This window comes from Scardinius erythrophthalmus (assembly GCF_964197995.2).
Source record: "Scardinius erythrophthalmus genome assembly, chromosome: 7".
In the NCBI taxonomy this organism is placed as follows: domain Eukaryota; kingdom Metazoa; phylum Chordata; class Actinopteri; order Cypriniformes; family Leuciscidae; genus Scardinius; species Scardinius erythrophthalmus.
In genome coordinates, this window is record NC_138227.1 from 39,041,945 (window position 1) to 39,059,056 (window position 17,112).

The window sequence follows — 17,112 nt, forward strand, 5'->3', positions numbered from 1 at the left end:
CCCCCATATTGGATCTTGAATTCGGCTCAGGACATCCCTAGCAATGTTGTTCTTAACCCATAAGACTTTTGTTCGTATTCTAAACACAAATGAAGATATATTTAATTAAACCTGAGAGATTTCTGTACCTCCATTGTAACAAAAACTTTCATGATTCAAATAGTTAATAAAACATTGTTAAGGTGATCCATGTGAACAAGCTGTTTATTCCAAGTCAAGACATAATTGCTTTATATGATGAACAGTTTAAATTTAGGCTTTTATTCACTTTTAGATAATTGATCCATGCACATCGAATATGGTAAACTGAAAAGCTTAAACATGCTTTTCAGTTCACACACAAAGAAACTCGCATAGAAACATACTGTGGCAAAAATGTTTTGTGTTTATATAACATATGATATACTTTAGCTTCACACGACCAAGAGGACATTTTTTTCTTAATATCAGCACGATTGCAAATGTGACATTGATTTTATATAACAGTTCAATGACCAGGTCGTTAATTACACGGCTCTGTGGAATACTTGATTCTGATTGGTCAATCGTGCCATCCAATGATACATTATTCCCTGATAACAACCAGTATAAACTAATAACACAGGCTCATCCAGGTATTTGTCACTGAAGTCAGTGCTATAGGATTGCTAGGAACGGTTTTTCCTCTTGAAAATTTTGCGTTTGGTGAGCTAATAAAATATTAAAACCCAGTCAAATCAATATTTTGTGTACAGTTATTTAATTAGGCCTATGTAATCCGGTTATCCGGACTCACTCTCTCGTTTAATACAAACGCATCTGCTGCCATTTTGCGACTATTGTTTTGTACACTGTAATGGATTATAGGTTATAATAAACATATTATTATTTATATATTATGAATATTATTATAATATAGATTATAATAAACAGGTAAGATGTTAAAACGGTTTAATTTCAAATGAATATCTCTTATCCCTATCATTATTTATCTGGCGAAATACTGTGTAATAGGTGGAATGACTGAATACCGTATCCCTTAAATGTCCGTCTAGTTTGAACTTGCCACGCTAGCAACTGCTTTCTCCGCAGAAGCTTTGCGTTTAAAGAACTAATAAAATATTTCAACTCGGATCAATATTTAATGTCTAATTATTTACTTAAGTGGCAAGTAGCCATGTAATAAGCGGAATAATGTACATCCAGCCAGTTGTTATCGCAGAATAAACCTCGACTGGGTGATCAGGACCCCGATGCAAAGCAGAGGAAGTACATTATCCCTTTCGTAACTTACATTTAGACACAATATTGACTTTTTCAACAAGGAAAATCGTTTCAAACAAAGTTTCCATTTCTGAGCAACACACAGCGGTGTTTTAGAATTTCACATGAAAGATGACATTTAATAAGGTTAGGAAAAAATTCCATAGAAATCAATTTAAACTCCATAGAAAATCAACCTAAATTGTTCTTGTTCAAGAAGCAGTTTCACTCGTTATTCATCACATTAGGGAAGAAAAGACAAAAAAAAAAAAATGACAACTTTAAAGTGATCAAAAATGAAAATTCTCTCATCATTTTCTCACCCTCATGCCATCCCCAATGTATATGACTTTATTTCTTCAGATAAACACAAAATTTTTAGAGAAATAATCACTGTGAGTGCATAATTCAAGTGAATAGGTGTTTTGATGACATAGACTATCAACGAAGGGACAGTAATCTCCCAGGTTTCATTAAAAATATTTTCATTTGAGTTTCGAAGATTAACAAACGTTTTATGTGTTTGGAACGACATGAGGGTGAGTAAATGATGACAAAAGATTTTCATATTTGAGTGATACTTGCCTTAGTTAACATCTTAAGTAACATAGGAAATCCACGAGTCCATTGATTATCTCACATATTTTAGAGGTATCAATTCTGTGTCATGGCAGCATTAATGGTCTAATGCTCTTATTTCAGATAAGGACTATGAGAACGCCATCAAGTATTACACAGAAGCAGTGGAGCTAAACCCGACCAATGCCGTCTACTACAGTAACAGGAGTCTGGCGTACCTGCGCACAGAGTGTTATGGCTACGCGCTGGCGGATGCCACCCGAGCCCTGGAGCTGGACAAGAACTACATCAAGGGCTATTATCGGCGAGCCACCTCCAACATGGCCCTGGGCAAGTTTAAAGCAGCGCTCAAAGACTACGAAACGGTAAGACTCTTTATATTCTTGTTACTTTCTGTTTTGAAACCATCTTTATTCTATGAAGCGCTATATACAAAGGTGACTTGACTTATGTAAAATACAATTTCTTATTTTACTTTTGATTTTTGGTTGGATGTGATAGCTCAATATTAGCTTGTGATTATTATGTGCTAGGTTAATGTTGGGAGGAAAACATCTCTGTTCTGAATGAATGTCTCGTTGACCTGTCATTTCTCATATGAAATTAAGTATAAACTCATCGGCCACTTTTTTAGGTATACCTCGCTAGTACCGGGTTGGTCCCCCTTGTTCCTTCAGAACTTTCAGAATTCATTGTGGCATAGATTCAACAAAGTGCTGGAAACATTCCTCTGAGATTTTGGTTCATATTGACAGGATAGCATCACGCAGTTGCTGCAAATTTGTCGTCTGCACATCCATGATGAGAATATCTCGTTCCAGCACATCCCAAAGCTGCTCTATTGGATTAAGATCTGGTGACTGTGGAGGCCATTTGAGTTTAGGGAACTCACTGTCATGTTCAAGAAACTAGTTGTTTTGAGCTTTGTGACATGCCACGTTATCCTGCTGAAAGAGGCCATCAGAAAATGGTACACTGTGGTCATAAACGGATGGACATTATAACTATACACAGGTCACTTGTGGCGTTTAAACGATGCTCAATTGGTACAATGGGGGCCAAAAGTGTCCCAGGTGCTTTTTGGCAAATCCAGGCGGGCTGTCATGTGCCTTTCACTGAGGGGTGGCTTCTGTCTGGCCACTCTACCATACAGGCCTGATTGCTGGAGAGCTGCAGAGATGGTTGTTCTTCTGGAAGGTTCTCCTCTCTCCACAGAGAAACGCTGGAGCTCTGTCAGAGTGACCATCGGAGACTTGGTCACCTCCCTGACTTCTCCCCTGATCGCTCAGTTTGGCCGGGCGGCCAGCTCTAGGAAGAGTCCTGGTGGTTCCAAACTTCTTCCATTTACGGATGATGGAGGCCACTGTGCTCATTGGGACCTTCAATGCTGCAGATATTTTTCTGAACCCTTCCCCAGATCTGTGCCTCGATACAATCATGTCTCGAAGGTCTACAGACAATTACTGGGACTTCATGGCTTGGTTTGTGCTCTGACATACACTGTTATCTGTGGGACCTTATATAGACAGGTGTGTGCCTTTCCAAATCATGTCCAATCAACTGAAATTACCACAGGTGGACTCCAATCAAGTTGTAGAAACATCTCAAAGATGATCAGTTGAAACAGGATGCACCTCAGCTCATTTTTTAGTGTCATACTTATGTACACGTGATTTTATTTTTATTTTTTTTTTTATTTTTTTTATAAATTTGCAAAGATTTCAAGCAAACTTCTTTCAGGTTATCATTATGGGGTATTGTTTGTAGAATTTTGAGGAAAATAATAAATTAAATCCATTTTGGAATAAGGCTGTAACAACAAAATGTGGAAAAAGTGAAGCGCTGTGAATACTTTCTGGATGCACTGCATGTACAATACTGTATTAGTGAAATGATACCTTTTGAATAGTGCCTCGCTGAAAAATTCCCTAATTGATCCTTGAAATATAATTTCTTGTCTTAAAACACAATTCAGTTCGGCACACAAAAGTTCAATAACTAATTTTGTTTGTAAAGGTTTTTCATGCCATTGTCATTTTCAGGTAGTTAGAGTTCGTCCCAATGACAAAGATGCCAAGATGAAATACCAGGAATGCAATAAGATTGTCAAACAGAAGGCCTTTGAACGGGCCATCGCCAGCGACGAGCTCAAACGATCAGTAGTCGACTCTTTAGACATCGAGAACATGAGTAAGTGTTTGGAGTAACGGATTTATTAAATTTTTTGGTATCGCTTTATTTTACATTGTCCTTGTCACACATTACATGTACTAATTATAGTAATAACTGTACATTATGCATAATTACAAAGAACCAACCTCAACCCTATAGTAAGTAATTTTTGTTAATTATTATTACTCCGTACTTAATTGTGTCACAAAAGTGAATGTCAGTCATACAAATATATCATCTGAGGGGAAATGCCAATGTTATTCTCATGGAAAAGCTGATTTCATTGAGGTACATTAAATTTTAAATAAGGTGACTTAACAAAAATTCTAATAATTGGGTCAGCTATTATAAATCTTTATCGACAATGTTCTGTTTTGACAAGGCAGCAAAAAGTGCTATGGTATTATTGAGTAATTAGTTGATGGACACTTTTTGTTGACATTGACCTGTTGCAGAAATTAATAATTAACTGTAAAATTCTTTGCAGGCTAAAAAGAAATATAATTTCTTATTTTTTCTTAATTCCTTTTTTTATACTCTGCCACCAGTGATCGAGGATGACTATACTGGACCTAAACTTGAAGATGGGAAAGTTACACTGAAGTTCATGAAAGAGTTAATGGACTGGTTCAAAGACCAGAAGAAACTGCACAGAAAGTTTGCTTACCAGGTGAATGCTCTTCAAGTACACACAAATACATAGATATTGAAACATCTAATCATTTATTATTTATTTTGGGTAAAATTCAACAATTTTTTTGTACAGTCACATTGCGCATCCCCATATCTTTAAAATGAAGATTCCAAAAGAGAAGTTTATTAAGGAACCAGAATCTAGAAGGATATTAAGGTTTCAACATAATTTGTTCTTCAGACATTCCTCTTTAAAAGAAATAAATATCAGCCGGCTGAGCCGTATGCTGACCCACATATATCCACATTTATACCATGGTCTGGGTGAATACTCGATTCTGATTGGCTGCAGGGTGTCCGTTAAAACGTGATAATGGACACCTAGGAAAGGCGTCCCGTCAATTTGCCTGATGACAGTTCTAAATGATTGCGCTGGCTCAAACTCACTGATCAACTGCTGCGGTCGGGTCGCTGTGGCCTGTATACAGAAGATATTAAATAGTGCGCTCGACTTAATAGATAAAAACCCTCACGATTTTTACTCTAAAACACATTAAAGTATTATTAATTGATTAGATATTTCTTTCTTTCGTAAGTAACCATGGTATAAGCGGGTTAATGCCCTTCGAGGTGTCCATTATCAGGTTTTAATGGACTTCGGCGGAGGCAACCTCACGCCTCGCCGTCGTCCATTAAAACCTGATAATGGACACCTCGTCGGGCATTAACCCTTACATGTCCATATATCTCTGGAAATTAACAATATAGGGCCTTAAAAATTAAGATACCAGAAGAAAAGTTTAAAGGTGCTGCATGTATTTTTTTTTTTTTTTTTTTTTACTGTACTAAAGCATATAAATATCATATTATGTTTGTAGATATTTAGGAAAAACGCTAAGTTCACATACTTGTTTCTCAGAAAAGCAATACTACAGTTATTCTACTTAGAAATCTGCGTTCCGAGTTGGAATGTCTGTTTTTTTTTTTTTTTTTTTCTGTGATCCCGCCCACAGGCAATTTACCCAAAAGTATTTCGACACCACAGGTCACCAGTTGGCGGGAAACAGCGTAAACAGCCACGGAAGCCAGAAAGCGATCTGGGTCAGAGATCGCAGATTCTACCTGACTAAAAATCCTTGGCATTCATCTAAAAATCTCTTTGACCAAAGGCATATTAAAACGCAGATAAATCAACTCATAAACTTAGTGTAAGGCTCATCGCCTTCCACTGTCCATTGCGCTCATTCCTGTTGCGAGTCCTAAATCTTGGCAACCCATGTTAGCGTCGAGTCTGAGGAGGAAAGGGAAACAACTCTCTCCAATATTTTGTATTTGGACTGCTGTACCCATTTCAACCGCTAGCTGTCAATATTACATACGGCACCTTTAAGAACCAAAATCTAAAAGGATATTAACATATCTTTAATACTTCTCGAGTTACAGGCATGCAAAGCTTTTTCCTGTTTTTGAACTGTCATCATTGGCATATAATGCAACAAAGATTGCTAAAGCCAACAGATTTTACTAACAGACCTACCAATCTCTTTGAAAGTCATTTTACCCCCTGTAATTTGGCTCCAAATCTCAGGTGAAAATTGTCATTTTGACCCTCCTTTACAAAATATTGGATTACTCCGTTAATATTCATCCATGACATTTAATATTTTGGCTTTCTTCTTCATTTATATATGTCTTTCACCAGAATAATATTGACAAAATTAAACATTTGAGCCGGTGACCTCTGGTTGAGTTGACATGGAAAAACCTAATCATAAAATCATAAGATTTGAGGGTTCAGTGTTAAGAAGACATTAAAAGAAAGAGAGCCTAAAACTGTGTTTTTAAGTTAGATTTAAAAGTCAATATTTTCTACACATCTCACTTCCTCCTGAAGGTTGTTCCAGCGGAGAGGTGAGGTGTATAGTGGCTTAAAGCAGCATCAACAAATCTTTTGGTTCTACTTTGTGGAACAGCTAAAAGAAAACTGAGGATCTGAGGATCCTTGCTGAAAGCATTTTTGAGAGGTAGTCTGCTGCGAGACCATATAATGCCTTATAAATTATTAAAAGTTTTCAAAATCAATACGACAACTAAAGGGTAACCAGTGTAATGACTTTAAGATGTGTGTCAGTACTCGAGCAGCATAGTTTTGGATTAATTGTAGCTGATTAATTGTAGTCTTTGGTAGACCATTAAGGAAGGCATTACAATAGTCAAGCCTGCTAGTTATAAAGGCATGCATTAATCTCTCCGTGTTACTCAGAGAGAGAAAAGGTCTCATTCAAGCAATCTTCTTCAGATGATAAAATGCTGTTTTAGTAATACTGCTCATATGAGCTTTGAAGTTAGTTTTTCGACTCATGGCTTAGGTTTAGTCCTAATATATTAAGTTTGGGAATTAATTTCTCTCTCTGTGCTTTTGATCCAATAATCAAAACTTCTGCTTTATCTTGGTTGAGCTGTAAAAAATTGTGACATCCAGTTATTTATTTCTTGGATACATGCTGTCTGAGAAACAGTTTAGGGCTTAAACTCGGGTTATTATCGTTCTAAACCGCACTTTTGACCCTGGGCAAAGGATTGTTTCACACTTGTAATTTAGAAGTGGGGTTAGCACCGCTTTTTACCCAGGGTTCTGATGAGAAATATGTCAAATGGCAACAGAAAACACACCATTTGGAGTGAAGAGACAGTTTCATTCCTACCTTTATAGTCCTTAACCCTCTGGAGTCTGAGGTGTTTTCTGGGCACTGGAGGTGTTCTGACATGCTCTGACATTTGTGCTTTTTTCAGTTATTTATAAACATGTTAATGGCAAAGGTGTAAATTCACTCTATATAGCACAAACAGGGCTACCAAAATATGTGATCACCATGCATGTATATTTTTTTATTTTTAAGAGAATAATGCTTATGCGTGGTTATTGAAAAAATTAAAAATGAAAGTTGCTGAAAGAAGACCTCAAAACTCATAATAAATATGCATGAATAAGACTTTTGAGAAATGGATGTTCTTCCTTCGAGTTCTGGCTTCAAAATTATGTGAAAATAGTCTTGCTTTATCGTTCAGATAAAACAATACATTGATTTAAATTGATGTAAAACAGGTTTTGCTTGGAAAGCCATTATGCGAGTGGGCGTGAACGAGGAGTGGTTTACACCTTGGAATACAAAATGTCCCACCCATTATGCATAATGACTCTGCATAATTAGCCATTCATTCAGGTGTGACTCTGACTGACTGAGCCACAATGCAAGGACAAAAAATTAGAAGAAGACTTATATTGACCATTTAAGATTTTGCTTACATCTATCTTGTAAATATGTTTTGCTATTTTATTAAAAAGGTTACAATTACAACAATAATTAAAATTTCAACAATATTTCAAGTGTACTCTTTCTTTGTAAAAAAAAAAAAGATTATAGGCCTACATCTTAGGCCTATCTATGTATTCATTAGTTTGAATATAGCCAAAATTGGAACAGCTAACATCTTAGTTGATGACTTTATTTTATATATATATATATATATATATATATATATATATATATATATATATATATATATAATATATAAATTGCTAAACAAAAGCTTATTTTATATATTCAGTATATTCTACAGTAAAAACTGTACTCAAATCTATTCAACAAAATGTTGTCTTTCATATTTCGCCTGACTGTAACGTTGTTTTTATGAAATATTGGGGCATACAAATGTTAATTTGCAGTTTAATACGTATTGCTTATACAAATAGCCTACATTTTATTTAAACATATTTCAGTCGATTTTTACTCATCTCAGTATAGTAATACAGTTTGCTAAAACATCATCATTCATTCACACACGCAATTTAAATTTAAACTGTCTTTTTGCGAGCTGTGGTAAACAGCGCGCATCTCTGCCGTTCATTCATCAAAAACAGAAACCCGATTCACGTGAGAGGAAAAAAAAACTTACAGTATTCCTCAGCTCGCTCCTCGATATAGCCTACCCGCACTTCTGAGGTAGGCTACTTTTTTCATCAAAAGCTTATGTGGCAGTATATTCTACAGTAAAAACTGTACTCAAATCTAGTCAACAAAATGTTGTCTTTCATATTTCGCCTGACTGTAACGTTGTTTTTATGAAATATTAGGGCATATAAAATTGCAGTTTAATACGTATTGCTACGTACAAATACGTACAAATAGCCTACATTATATTTCAACATATTTCAGTCGATTTTTACTCATAGTAATACAGTTTGCTAAAACATCCTCATTCATTCACACACGCGATTTAAATTTAAACTGTCTTTTTGCGAGCTGTGGTAAACAGCGCGCATCTCTGCCGTTCATTCATCAAAAACAGAAACCCGATTCACGTGAGAAGAAAAAAAAACTTACAGTATTCCTCAGCTCGCTCCTCGATATATACCCGCACTTCTGAGGTACTTTTTTCATTATTGTTATTGCTCACAGCGCTGCTGAGACGGTGTTAAAGTAATGATCTGAATAAACTGATATGTGGGCGTTCACAGGTTTGCTTGGATTGCCTCATTCATTTGCGTTTGAATAGTGCGCGCTCTCCGTAGGCGGAGTCACATTACATTTGAATTAGCTCTAATGAGGTCGACTGGAATCGCTCTCTTTTAATACAGATTTCACAACATGAGAATATTTGTTTTTTATATAAATTACTTCATTTAAGAGAAGAGAATTCAAGCTTCATGCCTGTATGTCTGTTTGCCTGTTTGACTGAGTATTCGCTGAGTTATTGTTCATTTTCGGACGCGTTTCAGAATGGACGACACTGGCAGATAGAAGGCAGAACTCGCATCACGTTTATTTTTCTTTATTTGGCAAAAAGCACAACACTTTGTTTTTATTGTGAGTATACACAAAAATAATACACATTTAACAGAATCGATTGATGTATGAAACTTGTTTTGTAAAATCAAAGTCAAAAGAGTATTTTGGGTCTCAATTCAACTCATAAGGAAAAAAGCGAGTAGATCACGCCGGCGTGATCTCCGACCTCTGAGGGTTAAAGTCCATTCAGAAAAAAGAAAACACTAGATAGTACAGTCTGCAATTTATAGTATGAGGATGCGCAATGCTAGAGCCTTTATGTACATATATTGTGTGTGTCGAATGTCGATGCACAGTTAATATCCAAATAAGGATGTTATCCCAGGGTTTAGGAATGTACAGTGTGAAACGTCAGTTTATAAATACCCAGGATTAATTGTTAACCCCAGGTAAATTATAAGCAGTGAAGCAAGATAACTCAGGACTGCGCTTACCCGGGGTTTACAATGACCCAAGGTTTTTTGAGGCACATTCCCAAAGCGTGTGCAAATAAAGCTGCCGAACTACTGAATTCAGTTCAAGGCGGTGTGCGTACAACAGCGCATGTGAGAGTGACTTGAGTGCTTGAGAACAAAGTCCACTAGATCTTCTCACTAGAACGTCCTTCCGGGCTCACGGCCAAGGAGAATATTTTGAAAGGCTTTTGCGTGAGACAGAGCAGAACGCTGAAAATGAAGTACACCTGGGCCTTAAGACAATGCAAGAGTTTTTATGAACAACTCTGTGAATGTCTTTGAGTGCCTCAGTGAAACCCAATCAAACATCTCTGGAGAAACCTGAAAATGGCTATATGCCGATGGTCCCTATCCAACCTGACAGGGCTTAAAGGAGTAGTTCACTTCAGAATAAAAATTTTCTGATCATTTACTCACCCCCACGTCATCTGAGATGTTTATGTCTTTCTTTCTTCAGTCGAAAATAAATGAAGGTTTTTGAGGAAAACATTCCAGGATTTTTCTCCATATAGTTACTTCAATGGGGTCCAACGGTTTAAAGGTCCAAATTGCAGTTTCAATGCAGCTTCAAAGGCTCTACACGATCCCAGCCGAGGAATAAGGGTCTTATTTAGCCAAACCATCTGTCATTTTCTAAAAACATTTAAATACTTTTTAACCACAAATGCTCATCTTGCACTAGCTCTGTGATGCGCCACGCATTACTGTTACAGCCGGCTCTCAAGCTGCAACAAAAAGGAGACCAGACGCGCCAACTCTCAGCAAAACATTTATTGTAACGCAAGCGAAACCAACATAACATAATAAAGAAATGTGTCAGGATCGGACAGGACAGCAAAACGCAGACCGACGAACTCCATGCCGGAGACCAAACGTCCAAAAGAGCCACTTCACGAACAGTCTCCACCGCATTTATTCTGCCTCAGGTGTGTCGGCCACGCCCCCTCCAGACGGCACCTAAAAACATACACACCAACCACACCCCTACGTACAGCCTAGGCTGAGACGTCACACCCCCCCCCCTTGAAAACCCCCAAATCCATAACAAAAAATAAAAAAAAATAATCAAAACACATCAAACATTAAGGATATCAAATAACATTCATGAAGAACTTTTGACATATAATTGAGAAAACAAACTCGACCCACTAATCCTTCCATCTCACCTACCCAACATCTTCATCCCCAGCAATCTGGATCCTGAAAGCAATTTAAGGTAATAAAGAATACAGTAGGAAGCAAAGGAAAAGTCGACAGCATCGTAATCAACAATTATGTAGTCATATCAAACGTATGAGACAACGCATCAGCCATGACGTTATCAATCCCTCTGATATGTTGAATATTCAAATTATGCGGTTGTAGAAATAAAACCCACCGCATCAAATGCTGATTAGGGCTTTGCAATGAATGCAGAAATGTCAGAGGATTATGATCCGAGTAAACCAGCACCTCTGCGCCTCCCCCCACATAGACGTCAAAATACTGAAGCGCCCAGATCATAGCTAAAGCTTCTTTTTCGATTACCGAATAATTCTTCTGATGTACATTAAACTTTCGCGAAAAGAAACATACAGGGTGATCCATTCCGTCTCGGTCCGATTGCAACAAAACTGCCCCCGCTCCTACGTAACTTGCATCAACCTGCATTTTAAAAGGCTGATCAAACTTAGGCGCCGCGAGGACTGGGGCTGTCGTCAGTAACAATTTTACATTGTCAAATGCCCTTTGACAATTAACAGTCCATTCAAATTTCGTGGAACCTTTCAACATATCTGTCAGTGGGGAAACAACAGTTGAAAAATTAGGGCAAAAACTCAGATAGTAACCAACGAGTACTAAAAACCGCATCAGCTCCTTTTTAGTCGATCGAGGAGGAAAACCTTCAACCGCTAAAATTTTAGCTTGGAGTGGACGTACCTGGCCTTGTCCCACCTCCTTCCACAAATACTTTACTGTGGCCTGGGCAAATTCACATTTCTCCAAATTGACTGTTAGGCGTGCTTCAACCAGACGATCAAACAATGCCCGTAAACGCTGAAGGTGCTGCTTCCAAGTTTCACTAAAAATAATAACGTCATCCAAATAAACAGCCCAACCCTCCAAACCCAGAATCACCCGATTCATTAATCTCTGAAAGGTTGCCGGTGCATTTCGCAACCCAAAACTCATAACGGAATACAAGTATAACCCTGAGGGTGTAATAAAAGCAGTTACATCTCGGGCACGTGTTGTTAATGGCACCTGCCAGTACCCTTTCAGGAGGTCCAGCTTACTCACAAACTTGGATGCACCAACTTGGTCAACGCAGTCCTCCATGCGAGAAAGAGGAAACACATCAGGCTTAGTTATTTTGTTCAACTTTCGATAATCAGTATAGAATCTGTGTGTACCATCTGATTTTTTCACCAACCAGCAGGGCGATGCCCAACTAGAAAATGAATGTTGAGCTATGCCATTATCCAGCATATACTGCACCTCAGATTCTAATACTTTCAGTTTCTCAAGAGGAACTCTATAAAAACGCTGTCGTATTGGTAACGCATCACCAACGTCCACATCATGATGTATCAGATGAGTGCGCGATGGCACATCTCCAAGCAACTTAGGAAATTCAGCCACTAAACACATTAATTCTGATCTATGCCCGTCCGACAGATGACTTAGCAAACTCTCCAAATTCCCAAGTGCTTCAGAATTTCTTAGACGTGGTAACAACTCACTATTTCCAGGTGCTTTCACATGCTCCCCAGTAAAATGAGACTCCTCAAGGACTGTGACGGCAACAGAAACAGGGCTTAGGTTTACCTCAGGGCTACGGGAGAAATAAGGTATAACCTGTTAAGCTGCAACCCCACTTTTGAAAAATCCCAAGAAATGACATACCCAAACTGAAACAGATACAGTTCATGAACCCTTTGTACTAAAAGCACAAGTATGATCTCATTTGAAAGCTGACACCTGGCAGTTTATTGTAATGTAGAATTAATTATTGTCATAATGACAAAAATTGTTATAAATAGCTTCAAAGTTTTGTAAAGTTATTAGAAATTATTTTTTATGAAACATCCTCATGAAAATAAAATTGAAGTTGGCCCTGGAGCAATCTAGAAATGCACTACAGCTAATGCCACATGTCTAAACATTTTATGTTTAAAATCTTAAGATAATAAGTCCAAAACTCTGTATTTAGTGAAATGTTTTTCAAGACCATGTCATGTGACTTTATTTTGATTTGATGCTAAAATGCTACTGATATTTATTGTCATCTTCTTACCATCTATGCAGTATATTGTCTTTATTGTTTTGTGGTGCAAACGAGCCCCATTCAGTCTCAGTCTCCCCCTGCACACATTCACACTTCTCCAGCCTGGCTATGGCTCTAAATATACATTTCTTTTGTCTGCATTATAGTTACTAACGACTGGCTATTCACATGCTATTCATATGGTTTCAGTCACTAATTTCTTTTCTCAAAGTTCACCCTTACATTCTAAACTGTTTTAAATGCATTTCTTGAATAAAGAAACATTTCAGTAAGCATTCAAAAAATAATAAAAATATAACTTCTAGGTGGCAGGTGCACCTAGGGCTAGCTAGCATGTTAGCTTAGCACACCATCAATACACGACAATTTATGAGATTAAAACCATGTTTGTGCTTATAAACTTACTTTATAAAGCAAATCGAGTATTTTAAATAATTTTCTGTGATCTAATTTGGCTTCAGATAAAAAAATCAGACAGAAAATATACTATTGTATACTGTTCTGCACAATGATAGTCTATATAGATTAGCATTACATTATAAATATAATCTATTATTATGGAAATACCTGGCATGGATTGAAAAACACAGGTAACTCAAATATCATAGCAAACATGTTTATTGTCTTCAAAACGACTGTATCTCCATGTTACAGCCATAGTTACAGCGCGATCTCTTGTTAGCTGTGTGTGTGTTCGAGGCTTCCTAGATTGTCACATGATTACGGCACTTCTTCATGTTCTAATACTGTGCACAGGGCGGCGAGGGCGCCCTCAGGCTATTGGTATGAATTGAAAACACATTAACAGAGTATGCAAACGCTCATAATGATTACATTGACGCATTTGGGTATAAATTCAATAAATATTATTCCTGTCTATAGAAGTCTGATGGAAACCTATGAGAATATATCAATATTTCTCCAAATCTGCAAATTTTTTAGCTAAAAGCCCGGAAGGACGTTGTTTTGTGTATCGCTGTCATGACGACGGCACGGGAGTTTTTTTATGAATGAAAGCGGCTGACGCGCATAATTCATATCAAAGGTATCGACTCATTTTTTCATTTCATAACTCCTGACACAAATTAAGAAATAACTGTCGCTATAAGTTTCTCAGAATACAATAGTGGTCAAATTCTGAAACTTGAGTCTTATATCTTTGTAATGATGTATAGTTTGTCAAGGTATAACATTAAATCTGATAGTAACTTTGAACTATTTATAAAAAAAAACGCTTCAGTGCGCCCGCGCTCTGGCAACGGTTAACAGGTTAAGCAGATTAGCATGACACAGCTGGTTAGATTTTTTTTCCGATCAGGAGTAGCAATGATATAATCCTGTTCCGAAACTCTCCGTACCACGGTATAAGGGCCAGAAAATTTTGCACAAAATGGAGAACCTGGGTAAGGCAACAACACCAAAACTTGATCGCCCGGACTAAAAACACGACATTCCGGATGGCGATCAAACAATCTCTTCATTTTATTTTGCGCCTTCCCAATACGTTCTCACGCTTTCTGTCCTGCAAGAAACAAACGTCTCCGGAACCCGCTAACATAATCGGACAAATTTTTAGGCGGTTCCTTGCCCTTTAATTCATCTTGCAAAATTGCAAGTGGTCCCCGCACCGTGTGACCAAACACCAATTCATTTGGACTAAAACCCAAACTCTCTTGTGTCACCTCCCGAGCAGCGAGCATTAGCCAAGGCAGCCCTTCCTCCCAATCCCTGTTCAATTCCACACAATACGCACGCAACAGTGACTTCAGAGACTGATGAAACCACTCCAGTGCGCCTTGACTCTGAGGATGATAAGCACTGGACGGGTTGTGTTTCACCCCAAGCTGTTTCAGAATCTCTGCAAACATTCCGGACATAAAATTTGTCCCTCGATCACTCTGAACAATCCTAGGTATTCCAAAAATAGAAATGAAATGAGTCAAAGCTTTAACTACAGCTTTAGTGGTGATCTTGCGCAATGGATATGCCGCGTGATAACAAGTTGTTTGACACATAACTGTGAGCAAATACAAGTTACCCGATTTAGACAGAGGCAATGGCCCAACACAGTCAATCATGATATGTTCAAAAGGTTGACTTACTACCGGTATTGGACACAACGGCACAGGTTTCAAAACCTGATTAGGTTTACCAACCATCTGGCAGGTATGGCAAGTTTTAATAAATGTTGCTACATCTTTTTTAAGACGAGGCCAATAAAATTGCCGCAAAACCCGGTGATAGGTCTTTTTAACTCCCAAATGGCCTGCAAAATCACCATGGGCAGCCCTTAATACCACCTCCTTAAACTGATCTGGCACCACTACCTGAATTATCGCCTCACCGCCTGAATCCTCATTTAGATGACTCCATTTCCTCAACAGCAACTCCTCCTGAACAAAGTAGCCGTTTGCCACATTCTCCACCTCCTCAGGGGGCACTACAACCGCAAACAAAGGTTGTAAAATTGGATCTTTCCGCTGTGCAGCTACTAACTCACTACGAGTAATAGGAGAAAGAACAGTTAACCCAGGTACCTAAACTTTTTTCACTTCTACACAATCGGATGATAAAGTATGACTCATTGAACGCGTTACGGCACAGGACACAAACACTTCAGGGAAATCACACCCTAATTCATCAGTTTGCCCTTTCAATGGAGTAAACAGAACTACAGGTGGAGGAGCAACATCTCTCCACACCCGCCCCCCTGCCAAATTATTTCCCAAAATTACAGAAACACCATTAACAGGTAACGACGGGCGCACTCCAATGATTACCTCTCCTTCCACTGACTCAGATTTCAAATGAACTCTGTGCAAAGGAACAGACAACGTCTGCAGTCCTATCCCCCTTATCAATACACAGGGTTCGTACGGGTGCTTGAAATCCTTGAAAGTGCTTGAATTTTGATGTTGTGTTTTCAAGATTTGAAAAGTGCTTGAATTTTGGATAAAATGCTTGAAAATGCTTGAATTTGTAACTGTATTTCTTTCACAAGAAATATCTTTCTGACGAAATAGTTCTTTATTAAATGGAGAAAAAAATGTAGCCCTTCAGAATCAGATATAGATTGATTTTCGTTACGCTGGCCAGAGCAAAAGTAGGCGGAGTTTTCATTTTGATTTCCGCGGTTGTTTGGATGCACCGTTTTTATTGGCCACGCAGCGGCAACAGTTGAACTATTTTAAACTTTGACCGCGGCTGCGCCCGAGCTCGCTGAGCTCCGCTTTGGTCCGAGTCGCGCGGCGCAAGCCATTGAAATATATCGGTTTCATTTCATAGCGCAGCGCGTTCCGCGTCCTATCTGAAAGGGCCATTAGTGAGAGTACTTGGTGTGATAATGTAATGTAAGTATTGCATGTCCGTTATGTCACGTTCATTTGTGGAATAGTGAACATTGCCAAAATTACAGAACTGTAACGTGCAAATTAACCTGCAAACATTAGCCCAGTGCATAACAACAGTCGTTGATTGCTGAACTGAAATCAGTCAGTGTCATAAGTAGTATACTGTTACTGTAAGGTTTAGGATGGCCCTATGCAATATTTACACTGCTCTATTCCAGTAAATGTATTAGCTAACGTTATGTCTTGGCCCAAGACATCTTGGCAATGAAATACATTTATCAGGCAGGTGCCTGTGCACTCAGATATTGTTCAAACCTTGTCTATATCAAGAATGTGTCCCAAAACGGGAAGGCCTGTCAAATATTTCTGTTCAAATCATAAGTCTTTATATTTGAAATTAATTCAGTTTTACAGCCTATAAATCACATTATCTGGTAAGCAATATTTGGACATTAATATAATGAAAAGTATATTATTCATATGTTTTAGGCTATATACTTAGTGATACATTTTGAAGAATAAAACGTGTGATTGGCTTAAATATTAGGGCTGCACAATATATC

The 17,112-nt window shown here is 37.9% G+C and overlaps 1 protein-coding gene across 1 annotated transcript in view; it reads left to right on the plus strand.

The window, feature by feature from the left end:
• The window catches only part of ppp5c (protein phosphatase 5, catalytic subunit), a 35,418-nt gene that overhangs the window by 4,094 nt on the left and 14,212 nt on the right, over positions 1-17,112 (plus strand). The window contains exons 2-4 of the mRNA XM_081370232.1: positions 1,945-2,186; positions 3,864-4,011; positions 4,542-4,663. Of these exons, the coding sequence (XP_081226358.1) occupies positions 1,945-2,186; positions 3,864-4,011; positions 4,542-4,663 (512 nt within the window). The remainder of the gene's footprint in view (positions 1-1,944; positions 2,187-3,863; positions 4,012-4,541; positions 4,664-17,112) is intronic.